We start from the raw sequence: 19,956 nt of genomic DNA on the forward strand, positions 1-19,956 counted from the left end.
AGCACGACAATTCCCACCTGTCATCTCTCGAGAGTGTCCATTCTATACACCCTCCTCTTCTGCAATGTTTCTTAACAGTCAGAAGCCCCTGACAAGGCGATTGGACTCGCTTTCAGCATATGTGCCATCTCTTCTTTTAGACGAAAGTTCTCTCTATATATCTGCGCATGCGCAACAACAGAACAAAACAGTTTATCTCCAAAAATAAGCAAAACATAACTCTCAGTCTCTGATAGTTCCGCTTAAACAAGTGACTAATCGGAACAGACACATGAATTTCCGTCACCACGTCCCTTTGTATTGTAGCTAGGAATTGTTTGTACTGGATGCTGTATTAGATAATTCAGTAAGGAGACAAGCGCCAAAAGACTCAACACAACTGCGACAACGCGCAGTAGCCCGGGGAGGGGTGGGGGGTGGGGGTGGGGGTGGAGCGCACGCATAGCTGCTATACCCTTTCTCCTTAAATTCTATCTTACCAATTCAAATGACTCCGTTCTCTAATGTATATGAATCAATCCACTGCCTTATATCTAGGTTTAATCTATCCGGTGCCTTTCTGATTCTCTCTGACCTGCGGACTCGCGATCAATTCTGCTGGTACTGTGCAGTCCGCCTTGCATTGGTTAGCCCATACCCCTTAATCCGTTGGGTTTCATTTAATTCCGACCAACCCTATGTTTGCTAACATTCCATGTGGACGTGAAGTATTTCCTCAATTTTGTAAATATCTGTCATTGCTGTAAGTGGTGCATCGAGACATTTGGATGGTATGGTCTCGTCAGTCTCACTCGTACGAAAGAGATCTTGATGTCATCGCATACTCTGCCATCTGCAAGTGTCACCCGGTACAATAGCTGTTCCGTTTCCTCTTGCACTGTTTCGCTAACTCTTACTGAACTATGCCCTAAAGCTTTCGCCCATAGTAATTGTCCAGCCTGAATTACATGCACAGGCTAGACTGCCTTTGCCATGGTCATTGTTTTGTTGTCCTTGCTTCTGCTACACACAGCTTGTCAGGTCAGGACGTAGCAAATCCAACTTGCCATCCACATCTGACTGGAACATGCAGTTGGCCTAACACCATCAGTCATTCTCCAGAGTATGTGTGCAACCGTACTCGAACTTAGCGTATCATAGGCCTATCGCGTCTCCTACAGTTCGTTGCAAGTGCTCTCACTTACAATTGATATGGATGCTGCAGGATCTACTTCCATCGCTAAAGGTTTTCTGTTTATGAGGACTTCGGCCAAAATGGGTTCCTTCCTACTGCTCCTCGATAGCTGAAGGACCACAGCTCTTGTTTCTGGATCAGATTGTTCCTCATCTTTGTCTACGTGAAGTGTTCTGTGAGACTAAAATTTTTTTAAATGGCTAAATAAAACGAAGGTTTCCATACATGGTTTCTGCTTTTGATAAATTTACAGAATCGTCTAGCTTCTGGTTGCCTGTGGCACGGCAGACGGACCTAATCAGGTGCAAAATTAATTAAAAGGGCAGTCCCACGTAAAAACAAGCTACGCTTTAAAATAGGTCTTGACGAGAGAATTGTAAAGACGTTAGTTACAGATCCCAATATGCCTCCGTAGTTGAACTAAAAATCATTGCATTTCAAAGACTTTGAAACTGGTGTTCCAAGGTCAACAACGAAAAGTGTCTTGTCTTTCGCATGAAGCAATGGAAAACGTGTACTGGTGAGTGGTACTTACGTATAAAAAGACTCGGGTTTCTAGGCAAAATTGGCGGCGTTGACTAGAAACTGCAGTGATGATTCATGCCCGGATCTATTCAAGACGGCAGGATATAAACTCGTGTGCATTCTATCTTCTCGCTACGCAAACATAGGCCTAAACAACGAAAGAGAATGTTCACAAGTTACGCAAACTAACGTATGTACGTCTTTTTAGTTTGTACGTAGTCGCACGTTCATCTGATTGCAATACATCCCATGTACGGTAGCTAGTACGTACTTCATTACGTTGGCTGCAAGGGGTGAGCGTTTCCCGAACAAAGAGCGATAGCATAGGTAGTCTCATTTCTGCCACATTGCTGATGCCTGGTAAAAGATGTAAAGCTAACGCCCATCAAATTGTCTCGTTACAAGCTATTTTGAAAGCGTAGATTGTTTTCCGTGAGACTGCCCCTTTAACTTTGGCGAGTTGCCTGTACTCCAGGCACTAACTTGTTTGAAGTAGGAGGGGCTATACTAAAATGGGAGCCTGTTAGCTGTCAGTGACGATCGAAGAAGTCAGTGAATCAAATCTGCAGTTTACTGCATGGTCGAATAAATTCGTACATTTGATTATTGGACTATACATGGATAATAGTGACTTCCTGCCCGAAGCGCAAAGTATAAGATTTAGACTACTAATGTTAAAGTTCAATTTCACCGATCATCATCGGATGGCGCGCGCGCGCGCGCAGGCACACACAACACTACCCTATACAGAGTCGACGGGGCGACTCGCAAAATTGGAGGAGGCATAAGGGGACATCAGATAACAAAACTACGAGCGTACTGTTCGCTTGTAAGAATTGATGTTGTGATTAATTCTTAATGTTGGAGTGCCCTGCCACCTGAGCCTACTAACTCCGCTCCTTGTGCTGTACACTACACTTCTCTACAGTACACTACAACGCTACACTACATTATGTAGAGCCAATGAAGTATTTACCTGTTAATTGAATCTTATTGCACTGCACTATCTATCAACCATGCTAAGAAGACATGGAAACCACTAACTGCCAAATACCAATGAATGCTAATATTATAGGCATTGAGTAGAACTTACTAATTTAACAACATTGAAAGAGACTGCAGCAATTGTAGTGCAGCGGTTATATATTTGATTTTACTCAATTGAGGTTTAGTATTGTTTCCAAGCAACACAGCACATTTATGCATAGGAAACGAACACATTATCGGTTCAACAGCTTAGCGCTTTTCTTTCAAAGGCATTCTTGACGAGGAGTATCTTTTCAAGCAACACAGCACAGAGATATCATGAAGACAGACACACAATTGGTTCAAAAGCATAACGCTTTTCCTTCAAGGGCATTCTTGACGAGGATATAGCATTGTTCCTCCCCTCTGATCAGGCTCATAGTAGCTGTAGGTAATGATGGGTACGCCTTGGAGATCTTCTACAACTGAAGCCCTTTTCATTGTTATGTAAAAACAACATTTTGTTTGTGAAACCTGCAATAGGAATTAGGACATTGATTAGTTTGTTTAATCTCAAGGGCTGAATTTACTTAATAATTATGAACCTCTTCAAAGTATATGCTGAGAGAGCGTTTCTTGAATTCGGTCCTCTTAGTGTTACAACGGTTACTGTTCACAAGCTAGAAGCATTTCATTATTGTCGTTACAGTGACAAATTTCTGCAAAATGACATACATGCTTCAATTCTCTTTGCATAGGTTGAAATCCTGAGAAGAATGTGATTTCAGTTATGGCCATGTTTGAAGTGTTCGGTCTATTTCGAAGCCATCTGTAATGAATGTCAGATGTAGACAGTCTCTGCAGTTTGTATCAGTCATAGATGGCTTACCTGTTGCAAACGGTTACCAAATACTTGCATGCACCTCTCTGTAGTGCAGCTGTTGCAGAAACGTGAAAGGCTGCAATCTTGTCAGGTTTAGGTACGTTGTACATAACACCAACGGATGCTAATATACAACCCTTGCCGTTGGCTGTAACATTAATCAGTGTTGGCAGACTTGACAGCTGTATAGAAAATAGATTACTTAATGAAATTGTATGATTCAAATAGGAAAAGAAATGGCTAAACTGTAACGGTTTGCACTTGCATAGCATTTGATGAGTCAAGTGATAGGGTCTGTGTGAGTTGATTAGCCTTCAGAGATACGTCTGCAGCGATACGCCCATCAGACTCCGTCAATTTGGCGTACTCAGAGAGAGCTTGAAGAGCCACCACAGTGTCCTACAATTGGCGATACCATTTCTCAGTTGATGACAAAACCTATATTTTCAGCAACTTAAATATTCCATACTTGAGTTGACTTGAATCCTCCTCGACGGTTACGTTGTTCGATTAACCAACGGACTATCGGCAAGCTGTAAGCAATGTTTTCTTGATTTGTAAATGCCAACAATGCGTAAGCGGACGTTTCCACGTCACATGAACTTGTGCGGCAGTCATAAGACCACGGCCATGGGTTGTGACATGTTCTTTGAGTCGAATACTGCCAATGAGTGTGGTCGTCTTCTGTAATTGCACACTCCTTGAGAGCATTTAGAGCTTTTGCTGTTTCATTGTCATATCCTACAGCCTTAGACAACGTGAAAGCAATTAGAGCGAGATTATACGGGCTACCACAGTTCAGATCTATGCATCTGCTTGATAGATAATCCAGAGCCAACTTGATCCTTCGATCCTACAAACAAACTTGTTTGACTGCTGTCTAATTATTTCTTAAAGAATGTACTTTTGGAAATATTCCTGCTTCCAGAAGAGATAAGGCCACGTAAGCCGTTAATGAGCATTCACCACCGCTGCATCCTTGCATTTCTTTGTCTATCGGACTGCAAATAGAAGGAAAGGAGCCGTCTGCGTTCTGGTTGTTTTTGACAAATTTTATAGCCTCGCCCTGCACTCTTTCATCTATCGACATTCCAATTAGACCGTCTGCTTGACCAAATGATCTCAATACAAACGCCGTCAACCTGAAGTCGATTATCTATGTAACTAATTATAGACACAAAAGCAAGTTATTTACCACATGCTGCCGCAGCGATCAAGGTTTCCAAAAATGCTGTAGGATCCATCTTCTCGTTGATACGTCATTTCTTTTTGATATCCTAAATGCATTTGCTAGTTAGCAGTAAGATTGATTATATATTTTATCTCTTTTCTATTGCCTGTTTGCATGAAGTGAAGAGCTTTCTTTCTAGTTGCATCATCGAGTTGACCGACTGTGTCGAGGTAGCGTGCGATGTAGACAGCAGGAGCAAAATTGAGCATGTTCTGTTCTCCACAGCCTGTCGGTAATCGCAGCAAATTTTCCAAACCCTCGATTGTTGGTCCCATGTAATTTGCTATATATCCAAGGTGATCGCATATGTGCAAAAGTACTTTCTGCTATTGCAGTGCCTTACACTAACCTGTTATGGAAACAGTTGCACTCTCCGAGTCTGGAACAAAGTCAGGTGGCAGTGACGCATTGAAGATATGTGTGATGCGATGATTCTTATCGTTAGAACGAAGTCCAGATGTGGAATTATCATCAGCTAAATTTAGAAGTCGACAATGTTGGAGTATATATAATTTAATTGAAAGAAGAGAAAAAACACACACACACATGCTGCTTTCCAACATCAATTTTACCTTGCAAACAGAGAAGTGTAGACTGGCCATACTCTTCTTTAACACCTTCAGGCTATACGTAATGGATAACCACAAATTGTACATTTGGCACTGATTTGAAAGTTGTTACTGACTTCGACAATTAGATTTCTTTTCAAGCTGTCTGCCGCTGATGTAGATCTCGCTGTGGCTGTAATTGGCAAGTAGCCGTTTCTCAGAGGCAAGAGAAAATATGATATCAATTTTCCCTCTCCACGTAAAACGTTCAATGTTCTTGTTTGCTGATTTAGTGCAGATTTGTCTCGTTTTCCTTGAACTATTCGCACATCATTGTTATCCACGAGTAGGTCCACAAAGACCTGCACAAGTAAATTTGTTTTTTTCGTCATTTCTATAAATATGAAAAGGGAGCAAGTATATAACTTACGGTTAGTCTGGTTTCAAGATAGTTGTAGACGGTCAGAGTAATCTCTACTAGTTCTCCTCTTATTACCGAATATGGAAGATTGATAGTGATAAAGAATGGCTTGAAGACCGTTAGAGTTGCAGAACTTGCGATGGACATTGATCGTGACGGAGATACAACAAACGCATCTGCTACCCACGACGTGATGGAATCGGGAACAGTAACTTCTTCATTTAGTGTATTGTTTCTGAAACATGTCACACTGTACTGTATTTACGAGTCTGTAAATGAAGAATTAGAATACCTAGTTTTTCGTTCAAACCACAACCAAGTTTCAGGAAAATGTGCTCGCACACGAGACGGACTTACCAAACCATCGCTTTCACCAAGACTCAAACGTTCTGGCAGTCTTGATACGGAAGGCACATGTGCAGCCATTTCGCCATTTTGCGGGCTAGGTATAGAAGTCGCCAATGAATACACAACCTCGCCGTCGTGATGATACAAATAATCATAATCGCCTCCTCCTATCCCTACATGGGATATGAGTACATGCATGTATTAAACCATTTTGTACCTGTTAGTTACATTTTCTTACATGGCCACCATCTGGCACAACAGCCAGTTTCGATGTTAGGTTTAGGTGGATGTTTTGGTTTCTGGCAAGCAGTAGGAGGTGCCATTTCGCTGTCAGACAGTTGAATTCCGGATGCCTGTGTGAACAATACGCAAGAATAAAACGTTTTACTAACGAACGCAAAATCGTCACCTTACTGTAAAATCACTGTTTGCTTTGTAATAAGAACAATACTTTTCATAAAAGTCCACTCTAGTGCAACGCCGTCGACAGCATTCTCTTTTAATCCCTTCTGGAATGGTTGATGGTGTTGTTGTTGTTGTTGTTGTTGTTGTTGTTGATGATAGTGTAGCTGAAAATTGGTCAAAGATTGATCTTCGTCTTTTGCTTCTGCCAATGTCTCTTGTACGTCTAAGTAGTCCTGGGTTTTCTCTGTCGTTGTTTCGTGTAATAGTCGAAGGATTAACTGGCCTAAACGTATCAGTTGCGAATGCGTAATTTTCCGTTGGATTTGTCGGTGTAAGATGATCGTTACACTTGCAAGGACAATACCATTGCGCTCGCCAACCACACACGTAGTATGCATCATTAGTCTCTTCTGGCAATAGTATGGGGTCAGCGAACTTGTTTACTTCTTCATACAACTGGAATAGAGTAAAATTACAATTTGCAAATACAAGACTTATACATTGTCGCTGCTAGAAATGTTACGCTAACTTTAGAAGACGTTAGTTGATTTTTATCTTGTTGAATATAAACGCTTTGATCCACTGCTACCACGCCTACGTATGACATTGGCGATGCACTAATCAGCAGATTGGTCTTGTCGCCTGGCTTTGCTTCTTTCTCTTGGAATTTTAGCGATATCTACAAATGAGATGCTCATAAATTGATAAACAACGAATAAATATATCTCAACAAACCGCAGATTCGGTACTCCGAGTGACATCAAACGTAATGCGTGAAGCTGCGAGTGCCCTCTGGCTAACGACTAGAGTAACCTTGGGAGCCATAGAAGATGTCACCTCGAATGAAATATAGCAAGTTCTTCTAATTCTTCCCGTTTTGCACAACTGTTTGTGCTTATTGCGAGCTTTCCTGTCACTCTTTGGTGAGCAACGGCCGTGGTCAACAATCTGTCCACCATGAACCACCTTGACATAAAAACAATTTTGAAAAATATTTTTAGCAATATATTTTGTTGATTTTACGTAGTAATCCGCTCCTGCTGCATTAGAAAACGAAGCCGTAAGTTTTGCTAATTGTCCAATCTGCAAGACACTTAAAGTTATCGAGTTTGTATGTTGGCAAACGTTCTTTGTATTGTACGTTTGTTACCTGCACATTTTGTTTGTTGCTTGATAATGCAATTCTTTCTGGAGAATGGATGAGCGTTCGGTAGCTATATGCCGTAGTGAACTGACTGGTCCCGTTTGCTTCTGGTACTGCTGACGCCTATCATTTAAGGAAGTAGAACTTCGAAATGTAGTTTAAATTATATAATTTCTTACATAGAATCTGACTCTTAACGCACTGCAAGGCATACAAACAGAGAATGTTGCTATACCTCTGCCGTCGGTCAATTGGTATAGAGGTCCTAGTAAACGTGGTTTGTCTACTCTGCAAGATTTCTTGTTTTTTGTATCCAATGAAACATCCAATTTAATATATGCCAATTTCGGATTTCCAGACAAGGTTGAAGCAGCGACCTAAACTTAATGCAATAATTAGGTGACTTAGACAATACTTTTGTTGCACATTTTTACTTTCACGAAAATTGTATGACAAGGGTGGAATCCGAAATCTTCTTGAATAATTTTGAGTTTGTAGGGTCTATGCCTGAAAGGTACACGGGTCTTTCCCTCGCATTGGACAGTTGTTTCAGACGAGGAATCTGTTACGTTGACCTCGATTACTGCGTCTCCTGTACAGTACCATCTTTTCGAGCAGACGTCAATGCACATATCCGTTGTTCCATCAATCTGAAATTAATTGATATAAACAACTTACTCAATTCAGGTTGGACGTCTAATGGCTCTGCACGTTAGAAACGAGACTGCTATAGATACATTGTTTTGTTTTATGAATGTACTCTCTAACGTCTTGAGATTAAAAAATAGCGCTGATCTTGAACCAATAAAACATATGCTTTCAATTGTCTAAACGTTTGCGCGGTAATCACTTGTTTGCAGCTAGCTGGCATTATGCCTGCGGTCGTTATAGAAATGGAAAGGGCAGAAAATACTTATTTTTTGCAGTCACGTCAAGAACGCATTCTGCTTGCAAACCAGAAACTTGTTTAGCAAATTTGAATGTGTGTATGTTAGCAGATCTTTTGCAATTTTCTAACAGGAATGATCATTGCCTTATACTTTTCTCCGCCCCCTAATTGTATGTAGTTAGTGTTGCATTAGCTTTTTATAACCCGAAACTTGTATGAGAGACATTAGAAACTATATTTATTGTTGGAATTACCTTCTTAAGCACAATCAGTAGGCGACGACAGTTTGCCCACGAGTAACTTGGCACCACTGATGCTGATAGAAATCCCTTAACTTTTTGACCATACGTATACCTAGAATTTCAATATTAAAAGCAGATGATTGTTTTTGATAAATAAAATAATAGTGTATAAATGATAGCCCTACGTTGCTGATACCGAAAAGCAGACAGTCTTTTGTGAGCAGGAGAGGACTTCATCAGTAGGCGTAATAGAACATGAAAATTTGGGAAGAACTTAAATATATTCAATTAGATATCAACATAGGTATGGATTGATGCAAATGTTATAAGTTACCATAACGTTGTACTTCAAAGTTGAAACATGATTGTTGTCCTTCTGGTAGACCCTAAGATATTGCATTTTCATGAGAGTACCTGGTCAATACATAATCTGCATCACTTACTTCATAAGTAGCACACAGTCGATGCGTTCCCAGCACAGGCTCTGACGATAGAGGAAACTCGAAATTGGCAACTCCTTGAAAGTATACGAACAGTTGAATTTAAATTAAAAATTTAAATATTGAAACTCACCATAATCAAGAGAAATGTTAAAATACCGTGCCATTGTGTACAAACGAGGGTTCTATAACAGCAAAAATATCAAACATAATTTTAATTAAGCACACTTGCCGTCTCATCCAACAGTATTTGTAGTACAGACCTGTATTGTAACTGTAACAGCACCTGCAGCAGACTTTGTTTGACGATCAAGAACGATTGCTCTTCCCATTACTACAAGAATATTGGAAATTTACAAAGTTCTATTGAAACGACATTGAGTCTACCTGTTTCTCCAGGTTTGTAAATGGGCTTGTCAGTTTGAACCAGGATGATTTTGCTCTTTCCTAGAACTGCCACTGATAAATTTTTGTTTAGTTTTGTACCTATACCATCTGCGTTGTTGACGGTAATGTAGTACGTGTAGTTGCTAACTGATGGCTCAGCATCCAGTGGTGTCTGAAGAACACAGAAGCAACTGTTTAAAACATAAATTTAATATCGACTGAGACTATAAAGATATACCTTCAATAAGAACTTGTTAAACGAACCTGTATACACAATAACAACAAAAATCAAAATTAACGTGCCTGTCTATACGCGCACGGGAAAACTTGTTTAATTAATACCTGATTTTATTGATCGTGTTCCACCATCTGCCAGTGTTAGACCAGTTTGATGGCGTAGATTTACAGATATCAGCTGTGTACTGGGAGGGTGGGTGGCTTCATTGTGAACGTAGACAACAAACGTCTCACCCGGTATTACACTTCTTGGTGTAACCGCATGACTAAATTCGAGACACAAATCCACGCTTAAATGGACGATTGTTGTATAGCGTTAATGTATTGTTCTTCACATAGATGGCTTGAAGTCTGTCGTATGCGGGTGACTCTTGACTGCTGCCAACAAAAACATCGAGAGGAAGACAAACGTTTTCTCTTTCATAACGACTCTGTAGCTCTGAACAGTACTCCTATTGTTTTCAACTCGTGTGAGGTCAATGTCATCCGACGCCAGACTCCGCCTTACCGGCGCGTGGGATGGACGTTCTCTAATGAACTAGTCGGAGCAGCCTTGTGTACAACTTGCGAAAGTCGACAGTTAGAGTGATTGTTAGTATTATTAACAAGCGCATTTGTTAATAATGAGGTGCTGCACAACCGTTTTTCAAAGACTGAGACGGCTGTGCACGACTTCGCATAGTTAGCTTATTAGGTAATGGCCGTCGACAGTGCAGGTGGCCTTCTAAACAACGTTGACACTTGCACGCTTACAAAACGATCTCTGAGGTGTCCGGTTGTACCTAGCGCCAGAATACCGTGCAACAGTGCAGATTATGGCGCGTGATGTGTGTCATAATTCCGTCGGCTGGGCTGCGCTAACTCGTCGGCTGGGCTGAGATATCATGTTTCCACAATTAATTTGCATCTCAGCACAGCCTACGACACGCGTCAAGTGTGTCATAATTCCGTCGGCTGGGTTGCGATATCATATTACGTGCACGTTCTCCTCCTAGCCCATGGACGTAGCACGCTTAATTGTGTCAAATTTTCCTCGGCTGGGCTATCCAACTTGTTGCACTCGTCGGCTGGGCTATCCTAGCATGTTCCACTTGTCATTTGATATCTCAGCCCAGCCGACGAGAAGCGCGTCAACTGTGTCAAATATACCGTCGGAAGTGAGATCGACGTTGACAATATGGGAACTGAAGGGAATGGGTTCCGGTGACGCATGCGCACGATATATCAGAGGATCCAAGTTGCAGATGGACTCACGACTGCTACTCGCGGCTAGATCGATTGCAAGTGCAAGTGCTCGTCACTCAAATTATGGAGGTGCTTGATAAAGCTTTCTCGCTGGCTGGTCTAGCGTGATTCTCAACTTCTGGTAAGTGGCCCTGATTACAGATGTTGTGTTTTGTGTTGAGAAATTACAGTATGCATAGAATTTTCTGGAACATTTTAATGCACTTTACTATACCTGTAGGTGGTAATTGCATGTGCTAATGGTAGTTATTTAATTAAATTATCTTCTTTGTGAACATGGTTCACAAATTTTGCCATTGTTTTATGTATAGGTGTAGATAATAAAGCTATATATTGTGGATGGATGGGTAAATCTATGTGCACATGTGTTGCCTTCATGACATGTTGAGTAACATGCTAATTGCCATATTAATTAAGTAATTTATGTTTTGTAAATCTTTCGTGAGTCACATTCCAAGTTTTCTAATGACAAATTGTGGGCTTGTTATTGGGACACTAAAACGATGTACCCAGTATAATACAATGAAGAAACTTTAAATGGGAACATAATTTGCATCAAACTATACACACAACATAATTTATTATGTTAATACTGGTTTCATTGTTTGCTATAGCTACAGTTGATAAACATTATATTGCTGAAGGTTGCTTATACGCAGAGGCATTGAGCTTGTGACTGCACTCGAGCATTAGAGATTGTTTACTTTGGAACTGTAGCTGTAGAAATTCTTTGCTATTTCCAATTTTATTGACCCTATTTTATTTAAGGGTATGGTGCTAGAGGTACTTATGCAACACAATGTTAATTGGCAGTATATTGTTATCGATATATTTTAATAGAAATTTTTATACATGTATTTACATGTATACAATGCAGTTCACTAACCCAATTGGCTTTTGAGCATGGCAATGGCAAGCATGATGTTTTGTCTACACGTACTACGCATTATGTTATGCTGTACGGCAGTATCTTTTTTTCTGATGTCAAAGAAGAGAATCTTAATCTAATAATGATGGTTATGAGCTTGCTATGTAAAAGATGAAACAGTATGTGTAAATGAACTCTTTTTACAAGCCTAATACTATATTGTCATACTTTTAAATTGCTAGTTTTCAAGCTCATGTTTGGTACTTAATGTCTTTTAGTCTTGCTATATCTTTATTGTTGTATATCAGAACTGTTCTCTATTTAAACAGTTGCAAAATTGGTTTAATTAATCTAGCAAAATTGGTTTAATTGTCAGATTAGGATAAACCTATTGCATCAATTCAGTAAAAGATTGCAATTTCATTATAACAGGAAATCAACCTTTGTTGCATGACCAGTAATTGCTGTTAATGTTTTATTACCGTCTGTAATCCAAACAAACAGTGCATCACAAATATCTAATTTTAGTGTATTTCCTACAAATTTTAAATTGTGTGGAATAGACTACTTAAGTTATGCCATTTTTTTCTAAATTGTATACGGTTTATTAAATTTTATTTACCAGTGGTAAGTGCACAGGGGCAGAGAAAAAATGTTTTAGAGGAAGTGACGGATGCTACTTCCATGATATAGCCTCGGCCTCCCAGCAGTGTACGTGTAGTGCCCATTGGATCCTCAGCCTTCATTTGATTCAACACACACAATTTGAAGACTGTGCAATAACTACCTTTGGTCATTGAACAAATTTGCACACTTCTTGATTTCACTCACCTATAGACCGCAAAAGCAAAGTGCTATGTTTGTTTCTATATGTGCTCCAATAATAATAATAATAATGCTAACTGTTCATTGTAGTTTATTCAAACCTACAGACACTCTGCAAGTAATGTTGCAGTCTAGTGTACAATACTAAATTAGGTGTAGCAGCAACTGTGGTAAACAATTGTTAACTGCTGTGAATAGACTGACAAAATTAGATAGTAATCTAGGAACTAATTTTATGGACTATGGGGAAGTACCTCAATTGAACGGTATTTTGGTAAAAGCAGAAACAGTTTCTGCTACCACTGTACTAAGGAGATTATCTATCAGATTGCCACCATTTTAGCTGGTGCCATGTCACAATCTACAGCTGTACAGTAATTCAAATTGACCTTGAAGCAATGTCAAGATTTTTCCATTTTATTACAACTTCTACAACATGATTTGAACAATTAAACTGCAACATGGAATCTTACATTAACAAAGTGAAATCCTCTTGTTATAACTTAACGGTGCAGATGTTTTAAACTAGTATGCAATGGAAACAACAGTTCAAAGAAAGCAACAAAAATGCAAAGTTACTAGGCTACTCCAAAGCCAGTTGCCTGCATATCTAAAACAGCATTCATATTTGCCGTAAATTCGTCTTGGTTGTCAACTTGTCTAGGCAACTCTAAAATCATGGCACACGTCGCTGCATTCGGAAACACAGATCTTGTGCTGGACACTGTGATTGTTGATGGTTCATGGAATCCCATCACTGGAATCTTGTTGCAACCTGTGCAGAACTGCAGCAGTGTCCTCAGGTTTGTGCTTCTAGAGAAACATCAGTGTCAAAAGAACTGTCTTGTAGTGCAATGTTTAATTGATTCATTGACAAGTATTTGTGTAATATATATGTAGAAAGCCTTGATTACCTGAATGGTGGACGTAGTGCACAAAATAGTCTTTTAATTTTGGCGGGAGTGTTGACTCATAGGTCACTAGATTCATGATCAGTCCACTTGTTAATGGCGTGCTTGCTGAAGCAGTAAGCAGAGGTCTAATTTTGTCAGGATCCCGTCTGGCAAGATCCATTAGAGGGCCAAGACCGACAGATAGTTGATCTAACTCTGCTTTTCTGGATAACACAATTTCATGCAGAAGGATTTTCAACACCATGTCAGCTTTGTTAGTTGCAGTCACTTTGTGAGTATATCCAGCAGCTATGATGAATTTCCCTAGGCTTGCGACAAGGCTTTGAAATTCAGGGCTGTTGTCATCATTCATTTCACTGATCTGCCAAAATATATTGGTATGTTAGCCATGTAGGACCACGCACATTTGAAATTAATGCTTCTCACCTTTTCTACTGTGTCGGCCAAATTTGGATCTGGAAGATCCAGTGGAGAGATCTCATCTATGACGCTGTCTAAAGACGTTGTTGCCATATATGTATAAATGGCTGGGGCCAAGCAAGGGAATCCAGGACCTCCTTGCAATGCAGAAGCTGCAATCATTTGTCCTGCTACTTTGTAGAGTCCTCCCATCAGGGCATCCATATTATGCATAGACAGATATCGGCCAGGACGTCCTTCAAAGAGTCGAACACTTTCTGTTGGACTAACAAGACTCTTTAAAAGCAGCGAAAAAAATTCACGCTTAGGTCCTCCGCCATCTACAGCAGGCTCAGCCTCAAATCTAACCCGTAGTTCACGGTTGTAGTGGAAATCACCTCCCTTAAAGAAGACGATTGCATCAGTACGTATTTCATTTCGTGAGACAGTCAGTCTCATTCGAGGCAGTCCAAAAGTAGTGTCAGGTCCTACAGTTGCAAGCAGCTTATTAATGGTCATGCTCTGCTGTGATCTTGTGGTGTCCTACATTTGAAATATAGAGCTACAATACATATATGCAGGCAGACAAATGCAAGCAAACCTGATCAAAATCACTGGGTTCAGGCATTGGTAAATCAATGGCATCTGAATCTTCTAAGACTGGACCTAGACACAGTATACCTTGTGCAGTTATTCAATGTCAATAATTACAAAATGCTACATACTAGCAGTACAGGCATTATATGGTTTGACCTTAAACAAATTGCAATACAAACTCTCTCAACTGTTTCCTACATAGAAAAGTGTGCTCTATAACATACTAAAAGTCTTAGTGAATTCTTTGAGGGGAAGTGAGCGTATCACCTCTGGTAGCGTTCAAATCACGTGACCTCCAAAACTCTCTCTATGTCTAACTTACAGTACTTCTGAAACACAGATATCGCATTGGATACTGTAGAAACACTATAGTGAAGAACAAATACCTCACTGGAGACTTGTTCAAGGCTTCTCCAGAAGTTCAGATGACCCAGAAACTGGGAATGTGGAAACAGAAGAGATTTTAGAAGCTACAACTTTATCACACGAGAAGTCTGCTAGACATCCAGACCTGGATGAAGCTGCTGTTCTCTATGAAAAGGTGATGCAGGGTTTAATGTCTGCAGATCAAGTTTGCCAGTCTGGTGTCCTAACCAGAATCGGTGATGCTCTTCAAAGAGAAACCGAATCCATGAAGTCGTCTAGGACTGCTACACTTTGGTTGCAGTACATAGATATGGTTGATATACTTCGCAAGTATATCCGAGCAGAGCGTACTGGCAACTGGGAATTGCGTCTCCAAACTGTTTCAGAAATGCTCCCTTACTTGGCCGCATGTGGGCACAACCACTACACAAAGTCTGCATGGATATATCTGCAGCGAATGTCTAATCTCCACAATGATCATCCAGATGTGTATCAACATTTTCGAGAAGATCTTCATGTGGTGAGACGAAGTGATCGTTATTGGGCTGGCTTGTCCTCGGATCTCATCATCGAGCAGGTGCTCATGAGAAGCCTGAAGACCAGCGGGGTCTCACAAGAGGACGAGGGATGACTGAGCAGCAACGCTTGACATGGCTGTTGTCTAAGCCAGCTTGTGCTGACGTGAACTGTGCCATGCAAGAGCTGACTGGGGTTAGCTACAACACAGGAGAGCAAAACAAAGATATAACCAAGGCTAGACAAGCTCGTGACTGGAAAGATACCCACAAAATTCTCAAGTATCTTCAAGATATGAACCCCTTCACTTCCGATACCAGTCTAAGAAGCATCTCCACAGGAATACATGCACACAGCACCGTCAATGTTGACAAAGCAAAAGATGTTGGAAATGCAATTCTGATTAGCATGGAGGGAAAGACTGCTGCAGAAAATAATTTCAAGAAGAAAGACCAGGTCATCACTTTAGACACGAAGAATGCAGTCAAGGTTGATGGCATTGCAGTGCAGATTGACCCACAACTTCTTTTCCAGAGACTCACGATAATTGCTGCAAAGGCAACTGAAAATTTTGAAGATGTCTTCGGGTATGAGCTATGCAGTTATCTACCAGCCCTCTTCGACTCATCACTACTTCTTCGGGAACCACAGAAGCTAGTGCTGGCAAATGCCATCTGGAATCTATTGGCACCAGACATTTCTGAGATAACTGGAGAAGTCCAGTATGTGCTGGATGGCGGTGCACTCATTCACCGCATCCCATGGACGCGAGGGGCAACATACCAAGAGATATGCTCAGTGTACACAAGGTATGTCTTAAAAAAGTATGGAGAAGCAGTTGTCGTGTTTGATGGTTACAGTGGCAAATCCACGAAAGACACAACGCATGAAAGGCGAACAAAAGGGCATGCTGGAGAAACTGTAGCATTTATCAGCAAGATGCAGCTTACAATGTCAAAGGCTAAGTTTTTGGCCAACAAGACCAACAAGCAGCAGTTCATCAAAATGCTCGGAGATCAACTAGAGATGAACAACTGCAAAGTGCATCATGCTCCAGGGGATGCTGATTTGCTAATTGTACAAGAATCAGTGGAGTCTGCCACAATGTCGACCACTATCCTGGTTGGTGATGACACAGACCTTCTTATCCTGTTGTGCTATCACTCAAGCTTGCACTCTCACAGAGTGTTTTTCCGACCAGAGCCAAAGAAGAGCACAAAGAAACCGCGCGTGTGGAACATCCAGGTTGTCAAGGAACAGCTAGGCCCTGAAATATGCAGTCACATGCTCTTTCTGCATGCCATCCTTGGATGTGATACAACCTCCAACCTGTATGGCATTGGAAAAGGAACTTCCCTTAAGAAGTTCAAATCAAGTACACACTTTCGAGAGCAAGCTAAGGTGTTCGATGCACAGTCAGCTTTCCCTGAAGATGTTATTGTTGCAGGAGAGCAAGCATTGGTTTGTTTGTACAATGGAAAACCTGCAGAAAGACTTGATTCACTGCGTTATACGCGTTTCTGCGAGAAGGTGGCTACTAAAACATCTCATATTCAACCACAGACTCTGCCACCTACTTCAGCTGCAGCAAAGTACCACAGTCTCCGTGTATACTTTCAGATACAACAATGGAAAGATTCTGGTGTTGTAGGTACTTACGCCAGTGGAATGGGGGTGGAGAGAGAGTGACGAAGGACTTAAGCCAGTCCAAACTGACTTGCCTCCAGCTCCTGATGAGCTCCTACGTATGATAAGGTGTAATTGTCAGACTGATTGCAGTACATTAAGAAGCACAATGTGAAATGCTCCCCTGCCCGTGACAACTGCAGAGAATCTGACTGTATAAACTCAGACTGGCTGACATATGAAGAAGGTGTTGATGTTGATGATCATAATGATGATGATGAAGAAGAAGACAATAACAATGATTGAACACATAATAATTATTGACTATAGTGACTATTACATCTCATAAATCTTCTATCTACTTATTATACTATAGCCTTTACAATTAGGTAGTTGAAAAAACACAGAAAGTTTAAACTAATTTACAATCCTACTAAAACATTATACAATAAAAGATGGTGTAGAATCGGCAACGAGTATGGTAGCAGATGACCACTTTTTTGACACTTTCCCCTGCAGATATTCCTTAAGACTTTTAGTATGTTATAGAGGACACTTTTCTGTATACAAAACACTTGAAAAAGTTTGTATTGCAGTTAGTTTAAGGTTGACTCAAAATTTGTCACAAAATGCTTGTACTATAGGCAGAAACTGGGGTAAAGGAGAGCTTGAAGCAGTAGAACTACATCTTCTTACCTACACAATAGAATTTTCTGTTGATACCATATGTTTATTATCACTACAATTGCTGACAAAGAGTGCCTCGGTATTGTTGTCCAGTAACAGCAAAGCAGCCACCTCAGCATCCATTTCACAGTGACGTAGTGCTTTTTGGAGAGTGTCAATTGAATGGTCAGGAAACACGTGCATGAGTTGTAGTAATGGTTCCGAATGGTTCTCTTCAAACAAAAAGAAGTCATTATATCGGACTCCCCATCTTATGGTTTCATCGACTGCTACCTTTACCTTTACTACTTCCACTCCCTGGAACACGAGATGTTTTTGCGAATCCAGCTGGCTTGTCTTCTTTAGTAGAATCCTGTCTATAGGATTTATCTTTTATTAGTAACTTTAGCAGTACGATTTATGCAGATATCATAAGTCATATTAATGCAATGACATTAATTAACTTAATTAATTAGATAATGGCATTTGGAACAAAAAATTAATTGCAATACAGTATTGGCATTTGCTGTAATTGACTGCATTAATTTACTTAAAGAATCAAAACATCTACATACACTGTTTGTAATGAACGTAGCAATATGAATTATCGCTGAGAATTTCAATGCTTTGTAGATTACAGTATGTTCCTGGCTATTGCTAGAACATACACTGTTTGTAATGTACGTATAGCAATATGAAGTATCACTGAGAATTTCAATGCCTTGTAGATTACAGTATGTTCCTGGCTATTGCTACAACATGCAAACATGGGAATCTTAAACTTACGAATTCATCAAGTAAGCAACAAATAATAAACAGAATTAATTAAGTTTACAACATCGTAGTACTGTATTCTAAAGAAAACTCAAAGCTACATGTGGTCTATAGAAGGTAGTCCTTATGTAGTCTATAGAAGGTAGTCCTTATGAAGTCTCTAAATGTGTCACACTATAATATGTACATACTTACAGAGAGTTGCTCGTCTTTTTCATTTGTTGGCCTTAATTCGCTTTCATCCTGAAACGCAGAAATGTGTAAACTTATCAATTGGGCTGCTCTATATGTTAGACTAATAGACTGCCACCTCAGATTCAACATCAATATAATAATACACTACAGTAATACATGTAACTGACATAGAAACACATACACTCGTAGATAAATCTTAGTACTGACTGACTGATCCTCTAATAAGTATGTATACGTTTGTGGCCAGCAAACATTAGTAGTTGCAGTGTGCACTTACGTGGACAGTTAGTATCTGATGTACTATTGTTTGTGAATTGACTCTTTGACTGTCTGTTAGTCTACACATTGCTTCTACGTTATTAACAAATTCAAATACATAACAGTTACAAAGTGTATTATGCAACTACATTACAGTTGTTTGCAAAGTGACAGTCGTCTGTCTGTCTCTCTGTCTGTCTGTCTATCTGTATGTTTGTCTAGCTGCCTTTATACTTATTGGCTCGAGAGTCCAACCGGTGATCTCCAGCTGGACTCTGGAGCCTAGTATATTTCAGTCTTCTATAGTAAACACAATCTAACAAAACATACCATTGATGAATACTCTACCACACTTGAAGTGTTACTTTCTCTGCATGGTGTTTTCCAATAGTTTTCTGCTGTTTTGTTTTCTTGCTGCGGTTTATCTCTTGACGTTCCTGAGGGTTAGAGTTGCTTTTACGACATTCATTTCTAATGTGGCCCCTGAGAGCAGACATGGGAATTTCCAGGCTGCAATCCGGACACTTCTTATTGGGCTGCAAATCTGAATTAGTAATGTCATCCTATTCACAAGGCAAATACTGGTATCAGTCAATGAATGTCATATATTATAACAATAAATTGAAGTATTAACTAACAACCAGGCATGTCTATATAGTTTTGCATCTTACTTCAGGTAATTGACGCAGAGACAGGGACTTGGTAATACGTCGTAAATAAATTTTGCTTGATAAGTCATAAATTTGAGACTTTTTGCTGAGAGGTCATGACTTTGCAAGAGTTCAAGTCGGCGTCGAGGATTGAGTCTCATCATTTCATACCCAGTGCGTTCCAGTGCAGGGTAGGTGTCAAGAACGGCATTGTGTA

The 19,956-nt window shown here is 40.1% G+C and overlaps 1 protein-coding gene and 1 long non-coding RNA gene across 2 annotated transcripts; both read right to left on the reverse strand.

Moving 5' to 3' along the window:
* Positions 1 to 2,824: 2,824 nt before the first annotated feature.
* LOC134181725 (pregnancy zone protein-like) lies at positions 2,825 to 10,281 on the reverse strand. Its single transcript, XM_062648993.1, has 30 exons — positions 10,176 to 10,281; positions 9,946 to 10,106; positions 9,842 to 9,867; positions 9,604 to 9,775; positions 9,480 to 9,550; positions 9,350 to 9,401; positions 9,191 to 9,293; positions 8,789 to 8,888; positions 8,080 to 8,295; positions 7,825 to 8,022; positions 7,652 to 7,768; positions 7,525 to 7,584; positions 7,237 to 7,467; positions 7,031 to 7,180; positions 6,511 to 6,957; positions 6,335 to 6,449; positions 6,041 to 6,269; positions 5,758 to 5,983; positions 5,465 to 5,689; positions 5,352 to 5,403; positions 5,129 to 5,254; positions 4,886 to 5,062; positions 4,744 to 4,825; positions 4,453 to 4,690; positions 4,018 to 4,401; positions 3,795 to 3,947; positions 3,555 to 3,730; positions 3,401 to 3,494; positions 3,271 to 3,345; positions 2,825 to 3,199 (listed from the first exon to the last, which is right to left on the reverse strand). Exons 1-30 carry the CDS (start codon positions 10,262 to 10,264, stop codon positions 3,050 to 3,052), a joined length of 4,695 nt encoding a protein of 1,564 aa, XP_062504977.1. The 5' UTR covers positions 10,265 to 10,281; the 3' UTR covers positions 2,825 to 3,049.
* A 4,335-nt stretch (positions 10,282 to 14,616) lies between these two features.
* Positions 14,617 to 18,029, reverse strand: LOC134181883 (uncharacterized). The gene is made up of 3 exons (XR_009970214.1): positions 17,893 to 18,029; positions 14,693 to 14,757; positions 14,617 to 14,634 (listed from the first exon to the last, which is right to left on the reverse strand). It is a non-coding gene; the product is annotated as an uncharacterized LOC134181883 (long non-coding RNA).
* Positions 18,030 to 19,956: the final 1,927 nt, after the last annotated feature.

Source organism: Corticium candelabrum, chromosome 7, assembly GCF_963422355.1.
Source record: "Corticium candelabrum chromosome 7, ooCorCand1.1, whole genome shotgun sequence".
In the NCBI taxonomy this organism is placed as follows: Eukaryota; Metazoa; Porifera; class Homoscleromorpha; order Homosclerophorida; family Plakinidae; genus Corticium; species Corticium candelabrum.